Here is an 8,534-nt window from a genome sequence, read left to right as displayed (position 1 = left end):
AAAAAAAATCAACAAAAAAAAACTGTGTATCAAACAAAGTATTCCTTGCTTTTAAACCTTCAGATGAGCTCTTTTTTGAGCCAAGAATTTCTCTCTCTGCAAAGCACCTGAGAAAACACTACTTATATTGACTTAGAAGACATCCTGTTCATTTTTCTAATAGCATCATATTAATCAGGAAGCTAGAAGGGCCAGAATAAGGGAGGAAAACAAAACCTGCTCTCTACTTCTTTGGTTAGCCTTAAAGACCAAATGACAAAATTACTATGACAACAAAATTGTGTTTGACTGGACTGTAAACAATCTTTCATCTAAACTTTCCGGATTTCACTTTCCTGAAGTCTTTTTTTCATGTAGTAAAGAGGTTTTTTCACCACCACAGCAAAAACTAGTACTTGCAGGTTCTGTTTTTAGGAACTTTGTAAATATATTCCGCAAAAATGGTAACATTCCTTAAATCTATAGAACAGTTTTAGATAGATTGGAGACCTTCTGTTATTATTGCATACCATATTTCGCACAGGCCTTTTATGTTAAAATTTGTATCTTTCATTGCAATACAAGTGGTAAATACTTTGGTTAGACATTACCACAATTAAGAAGCAACTTTCACAAATTCTTAGGGAAAAAAAAAAATTAGGAAAGCAGTTATTTATTTCCAGCTAATAATTCAACCTGGAAAACTATACGTTACCTTTCATAAATATATACCCTCCATTTTAAATTCCTGAACCACTCTCATCCACAACATCTCCAGTCACTGTCATCTTTGAAGCCATCACAATATTTCATATGTTTACTCACATGCTTCCTTTGATTAGGATTGCTATCCTTATCACGTATCTGAGGACCAGATCGATCCCTTTGCAACATAATGAGTTGTCCTGCTAAGTTTAGCATAATACTTTCAGCTTCACAAGCCTAAGGATAAATCAGCGTTATGGAAATTACATTAGAAAAAAAAAAACACCACAGGATTACATTACAAATTACATTAGAAAAAACACAAAACCACAGGATTTTTGCATACACAACCACAACATAATCCCAGAACAAAAACAATACATTGCCTGCACTGTCTCTGCAAGAAAAGTTCACTATCATTATCCATAAATTATAAATTATATCCATAAATTATAAGACACTACATTTTCTGTTACCCTCTAAGACAAGTTCTGCCCAGAAAGGGGAGCAGTACAGAGTACAGCTTCTGCTTATCTGGTAAAAACAAACAAACAAACAAGAAGCCAACCAACCAACCAAAAAAAAACCAACAAAAAACCCAAGAACCAACAAATCCAAACCTATCCAACTTGTTCTGAGGACTTTTACCTGCTTGAAGTAACATGTATAAACAGGGCATGCCTGAACTCCACACACTGCCTTCCTTAGCCATTTTACAACAGGCATTGACAAGCTACAAGATGCTGTGTAAACTTGCAAGACATTAGTTACATAGCTGTAACTATGTTAAATGAACTGCCAGCTCCTGCTAAACTTAGTGCCTTGTTCACACAGGTCCACAACTGATCAGAAGCTTCATGAAACAGCATTTACATAATTCTTAATCTGAATTGCATAATGCTCTAATTTAAATAATATTCCACACAAAAATTGCAAATATGTGCATTATTTTTATAAATATATATATATGCAGATGCTGGCTTCTTCACAATCATTAGCCATGAGACTGTAATTATAATAGTGTGATACCTCATTCATAATGATATATGGTGCTAGGCTCTTTTCAGCAGTGTGACAGCAATAGAACAAGGGACAAAAGGCACAAACGAGAAGATGGGAAGTTCCTTATATACATGTGAAAGAAATTCTTAACTGTGAGGATGCAGAGAACTGGAGCAGCCTGCCCAGAAAGGTTGTGCAGTCTCCCTTGGAGACACTCAAGACCCCCTTTTCTGCTCAACCTACTGCAGAGAAACTACCTTAACAGGGAGTGGTTGGATTTGTCGATCTTCAGAGGTCTCTTCTAACCCTGGTGATTCTATACAGTAAATTGCAAAATTGGAATTGAAATAACACTTGTATATATATATATGATGTTAATTTATCATTCCAAAAGGAATAAAAAAGATTGAAGGAATGTTTTAATTTGTTATATTTTTATATCCCTTATTTTAGATTTCAGACATGTGTCTAGGCACACAACCTATAAAGTTTAACCTATAAAACCTTGTTTTATTTGTTGTTTATCTGTTTAACTCCCCTTTCAGACCAAATGAATTCACTTGATCCATACAGAGATGATAAAGTTCAACTCAGTGCAGAAGGAATCAGAAGACTGAAGCAGAACTGAGCACCTACAAACAGATTCAGTTATACAGTTCTTGTGCAAAAGAGTAAATACTGGATGCTTTGTTTGCTAGATTAATTCCATGTATTTGTTATTGTCTAAAAATAAGAGGGTGTTTTTCCAGACAAGTCCATGGACACAGGCAAGCCATCAGTATTTCAAGAAATTTTAAGCACGCAGAATTAAGGTCACTAATGAGTGACAACACTGAAAAGTCTGACATGTTACATCAGGCTTACTGCTTCGTTAAAAGGGTAGTATAATATCATATTCAGTGCTAACATTACTGGTTATCTTTCAATCACTATCAGTGTATAATATTTATATAAGTAGATAGTGTTGTGTAACTACTGGCTTGACAGCTTCTGCTTAGCGGTCTGGGCTGTTTAAATCTGATCATTTGACTACGAGAGCTATTATGTCCCTTCAGGCCTTACTAGAAAAGAGGTAAAGATAAAAGTGAAACATCATTTTAGAACACGAACACACCAGAGTAAGCAAGCACCTGTAACATCTGCCTACTAGGAAAGCATGCAGTTGCAGGATTGACAGAGTGAAGATTATGAGCTCTTAGGAAGAAACGGCATAAAGTCAGTGTAAAGTTAAATTTAAAATAGTAGCAGTGCTCTAAAAAATATCAATACCTTTTCCTCAAAATTAAGAAATGCGAGAGGTCAGGTATTTCACGTGTAAGGACACATCTCACAGCAAAACAGACTAGGAAATGACAAGCGCGCTGCCCTTTATGCTCTTGAAGAACACATGGAAGTATCAGCTTGTATGTTCTGCTTTATGGGACACTAAATTAGAATAAGATGAAGTAAACAAAACCTTCAGATTCTAAATCTATAGTAGTATTTCAGTGCCTGCCAGTGAGCCTGGTAAGTGAAGAAAAAGACAAATTTTCATATATCTAGAGGCCTACCTCATAGCTAGTCCAACTTTATAACTATCATAAGGTAACTGCTCTAAGATTATAGGATTTTATACTCCAGCTAATCAAATAATTAAGCTTAAATCAGATAACAAAAATCCAGTTTTTCTTTACACTGCACTTTTCAGTGGCCATAATTATTTCCTACAGGTAAGACACAGCATCAACCTTACATCTTAGTCATTGTTTATCAGCTCCAGTTTTCAGTATTTAATATATAACAGAGAAACATACCCCTGGCTTTATAGCTAAGTTCAATTTTTCCTCCAAAATTCAGCCTCAAACTTTACAACATGACAAGTAAAGATATGAAAAAGTAGTAAGAGTTTACTTCTTTTTTCTTTCTGTTCTCAAAGTCTATACAATAAGCAATATAGAAAAAATACCAAAGTTTTTTTTACTATACAGAACCAATTTATCATTTATGCATCAGTCAAGTAACTTTTGAGACTTAAGCTAACAAATCCATGCAACAAATTCTTTGTACCTGCTGAGGCATCTTCAAGCTGATGCCAGTCTCTGTCCTGACAGATGTCAATGTAACAGACACTACAAGGAAGGGGTGGGGTATGTATCGAGACATGGACACTTCTTGAAGAATCTGGACACTGGCAGTAGGGTTAAGACTGAAATAAAAGATAACTATTTAGCAATTGTTTAGCAGTATTTTGCACAAAATTAGTATCTTGAAGTAAACATAACGGAAATAACCAATTTAACCTCGCAAACAATTTACTCTACAGATGAAAATGATGCCTCCTCTTCCTTTCCCTTTTAACCAGGTATCTCATGGGCTCACCTATTTGCACTATGCAGTGCTATAAAATAAGCTTACTAAGCAAGGTTCTTGACCTTTCTGAGTAACAGAACTGTGTGAGTGGATAGAAACATTATCAAATGCTTCAGAATAAGTCTCCAGTCACCCTCCAGGTGATTAGATCTAAACCAATTAGAGTTTTGTGGAAAAACAACATTGAAAATATTTTCCTCTGCAGAGGGTCAATAGCTTACTTTCTGCTAAAAAAGTTCCCTTATTACTGAAGTCAAATACATAATGTGGAAGAAAAATCACCCACTCAGATACTAAAAACCTATCTGGAAACCTCTCTCTTCTCCAGGGTCACTAGTCTTATTCTCTGAAAATACATCTCTTCACTGCTGCTGCTTTTGCACCAGAATTTTCCCCACAACACCACCCAAACTTTTTTCCTTCTTTGCTTTTCCTCTTCCAACCTCACAAATTCCTAACTCTAACATTAGAAACAATTTGTATTGAAAATATTCAGATAAGTGGGTCTCATTCAGTACCTTCCTCTTCTGTTTATATTCAATTTTCAAGTTATTATCAGATAGAACATGACACATTTGTACAGACATAGCTTGTGCACATCAGTCATTAACTCTGCATCTGCATCTGTATATTTGAATATAGCCATGTGACAAAACTCATGAACTATCAGTTGTGTACACAGATAACACTTATCTCTTTAACATTACATTTAAAAATGTGACACAGCAAGTTTATTTTGCTCTAAGAATTCAGACTGAGAACAGATTTACAAGTACATTACCGCAAGAAGCATTTAAATACTAATACTCACCCTTCATGCCTTCTCTCGATACTGTAAAGGCAAATGGAACAATCTGCTCTGAACAATATCACAATATCTCGGAAGACACTCAGTAGTAACGTGTTTGCTTGCACTTTGGTGATGTGCGCAAATGCGTTGTCAAGATTAGATGTTCGTAGGTAGATTCTCAGCTACAAGGAAAACCAGTAGTTCAAGTACAGGTAGTGTTTACTAACAAACTGATAGTACTTCAACATTCAACTATATTCATTTTACATTATGCTACTGCATCTAAACTAATTAAAGAACAATAGAGCCAAATCTGAAGTATTGAACAAACTTAAGGAATTCCATTCATTAGTTTGGAAAAAATGAATTAATTGAAGTTTTTCACATTATATTTCTGCTTTGGAATCTGGTATACTAAGCAAGAGCTATTAACTTTGAAGAAAAATACCTCACCTCTTCCTGGTGATCATTTAAATTATAACACGCAAGAACAATGAAGTCATTCCACCAAGCCAAGCCACCTGTTACCATCATATTTTGCTCCTGAAAAGGAAAGAAAAGGCAGGCAAATAACAGACGCATGTATACCTATATGAGGGCAACTCTGAAAGTAATGCCTCCTATTTTATTATATTGGCCTGCAACATGAGGCTGATGTTGATGGGATGGCAGTAGAGGCTGAACTCTCCCACCAATATTTCATTATATTTGTCTGCTAAGTGACAGTCTGACAAAATGGTATCTAACGTGAAAGTGTGGATGGAGCAAATATATGGCACCCACTGGCATTCACTGACACTTGCTGAACATTTCTGGAGACCAACCAGTGGATGTGAGCGCAGTGAGGTTGTAGGTGGTATGCCCAGACTAATGACAGTGGAATCTCTGCTGGTGCATAGTTTTATGAATGCAGTATTCAGGTTCTTCTTCACTGCTGACAAAAATGCAGAGCTAATGTGGTGATTATGTTGAAAAATAGTGTTTTGTAGCTGACAATTTGCTCTACCAAATAGTGTTTTATGCTCTCTGTATCTGTTGTAGTTTCTATGGAAATAAACAGGAGAAACTGCTTTCGGAGGAAACTACATGCATACACATAATACATATGCACATATATATATATATATATGTACATTCTGCAGATAATCTCAAAGCCAGACACGATCTACACAAACTATACTGATAGTGGAAACACAGTCTACAAAAGCAAAGTTTTTGCTGTTTAAAAATAATGAAAATACTGAAGAACTGTATATGAAGGACGAAAATCATCCTACAAAACACAGCTTTCCCTAGTCTACTGGCAACACCCAACTCTCTCAAATCAGCTTTCTTCTAGACAGAACTTATTAGCTTAACATTCAAAGCAGAGTTGCACACAAACTCTCAGAGAAGACATAAGGCAGCACCAGACCAAGTGCAGTCAGATTTGAAAGAGTTAATAATCAGACATGAACAATTACACTAAAACCACAAGATGTTTCAGGCATTTCATTAAAAAGATACGAAAAATCAGTGCATCTACAGACAGATAATCTTAAAAAGATACTTTCAATTTTCTCTGAGAATCACATTCCAACAACTATAACCTCCCTAGTATTCCCTAATAAGGTTGTACATCCTCTCACCTGGGTAACGTTTCCAAACAGCTTCCATTTTTTGGTGAGTAAAGAATAATGTGCAAAACCAAACTTGCCAACAACAGCTACATTCTGCCCAAGCTTGTCAATAGCTGAAAACTGGTCAAAAGAAAACAAAACAAGCTCATCTACATCACCATGAAGCAATGAAGCAATGCAAAGTTTGTGAAGTATCTTTATGTTTTCTACTTTTAATACCCAACACAGTCCTGCTTCTGTAATTTAAAACAATGATTTTATCTTTAGGAACTCATCTAATCAGGAGAATGGTTATAAGAACCCAGAACTTCTAAAGAACAAAGAATACATTCTTAAAAATCACTCACCCTTATTGGCCAGTTGCTTTCTAGATAAGTACTATGAATCTAAAAGAAAAAAAACATCAAAACAAACAAAAAAATTACCATACCAAGCTTCAATACAGTAGTGATTAATTATAATACCTTTGATGTTGAGACTTCTTTTTTAATCACAATTAGTTTTTCCCCCAACAATACTACTGAATCATAAATATTAGACTGTTAATACAAGAAATATAGAAGTGCATTAACAACATGCAACACAACTTCACAGATGAATAACTAACTTCTCCCCCTTTAGGCACTTCTTTTCCATGAGAATCTTTCATGGAAATGTACAAATTTTGATAAACACAGAAGTCAGGAAGGACTTCCAGTGTTGAAATGAAATTTCTAATCCAATCAGAAACGCAAACCAGCATGCTCAAAAGCCTTGTTATGAAAGCACTTCCCTGGGATGCATTAAATTATACATTTGTCCTGGATTCCTTGTATCACAAGAGACGACAAAGAGATAACCCAGGATCAAACTCCAGTCCTTGGTCTAATACCAGGCAGGTAACTGCCTTCAGTATGAACTATTTGTTCTCAGAGGTACGTTGCTCTCCACAGAAATTCCTAGTTGTCCTAGTTTTCCCACAGAGAATGAGGACTTTGCCCTCCTACCTCACTTTCAGAGTGCAGAAGTGTTTTCTAGTCAGCTAAAGTGGAAATTTAACTGTATTCAGAATTTTACCTATATGCTTAGTGTCATATGCTGCAATTATTGCTCTGTGTGAAAAATAACATACTGGTACATAATTTTCCAAATAAATCTTTTAAAAGATCTCAAATTCCAGTATGAAGGATGATTAGAATATATTTAATTTTTCTTCTATGACAGAGAAAGAAGAATCTGTGCTATTACTAACCTTGGGAAGCAATTTCTTCTTCCCAAGCTTTCTTTTGTGAGGTTTGAATTACACAGACAGATACCATTTAACACTACTTGAAATACAGCCAACATCACAGGGCTGTATTCATCAGTTTCATATGCTTAAAGAAATCTGCAAAAACATACAAAGAACAGAACTAATCCCTAAGGATTTCTTGCATGTCACACTTACTCTCCCTCTCAAAGCACAGAAAACGAATTAAGCTACTTCTTCCTAGGATCAAAAAGATATTCTTATTTTCTCATTGATTAGACTGCAAATTCATAGCCACAAAGCAGAGGTGGTCAATATTCCTTTATCATTTGTCAAGAAGTCAAAAGAAAGTAAAATGGCAACAACTTTGTACTAGAGACAAGAAGTATGGCAAAGAGTGATGAGACTAATCGCAAGTTCTAGCAAGCACAGAACACACAGGCAACCAGTAAGAAGTACCTGTACAACATGCCAATGTCGGTGTCCTAGTAAAGTGCTTAAACCCTGAGAATCTAAACTGCCATCTGAAAATGGAACTCTTTCCCTGGTAGGCTTATGTTCAGAGTATGCTGAAGTATTTCTTGGATTCTGAGCCTGTGTTGCATCCCCACAGTTCAAATACAAACGATCTTCTCCTTGCAGGAGGACTTGTTCCTGGTTACTCTATATCAAAACAAAACAAAATAAAATAAAATTAACCTTCAGCTCTGTGTACAGAAAAAAGGAAAAACATTTGATTACAGTATTAACAGATTAAACAATGTGAAAAACAGGCACTATAGCAGTTCTCAATCTTCGCATCATTTTATACTGGTAGGTTTTATGCTACATTATTTCAAAGCCATATTTTTAAACAACTATT

General features: G+C 35.4%; 1 protein-coding gene across 1 annotated transcript in view; it reads right to left on the bottom strand.

Annotated features, from left to right (window-relative positions):
- RIC1 (RIC1 homolog, RAB6A GEF complex partner 1) overlaps positions 1-8,534 on the bottom strand; it is a gene marked incomplete at its 5' end in the record, with an annotated part of 38,471 nt that overhangs the window by 8,092 nt on the left and 21,845 nt on the right. Inside the window, 7 exons of the mRNA XM_019610204.2 lie at positions 805-921; positions 3,733-3,871; positions 4,847-5,007; positions 5,279-5,368; positions 6,454-6,564; positions 6,792-6,830; positions 8,132-8,335. Coding sequence (XP_019465749.1) covers positions 805-921; positions 3,733-3,871; positions 4,847-5,007; positions 5,279-5,368; positions 6,454-6,564; positions 6,792-6,830; positions 8,132-8,335 — 861 coding nt within the window. The remainder of the gene's footprint in view (positions 1-804; positions 922-3,732; positions 3,872-4,846; positions 5,008-5,278; positions 5,369-6,453; positions 6,565-6,791; positions 6,831-8,131; positions 8,336-8,534) is intronic.

Source organism: Meleagris gallopavo, chromosome Z (genome assembly GCF_000146605.3).
Source record: "Meleagris gallopavo isolate NT-WF06-2002-E0010 breed Aviagen turkey brand Nicholas breeding stock chromosome Z, Turkey_5.1, whole genome shotgun sequence".
In the NCBI taxonomy this organism is placed as follows: Eukaryota; Metazoa; Chordata; class Aves; order Galliformes; family Phasianidae; genus Meleagris; species Meleagris gallopavo.
The sequence above is the reverse complement of the archived record's forward strand: the minus strand, read 5'-3'. Positions and strand labels throughout refer to the sequence as shown.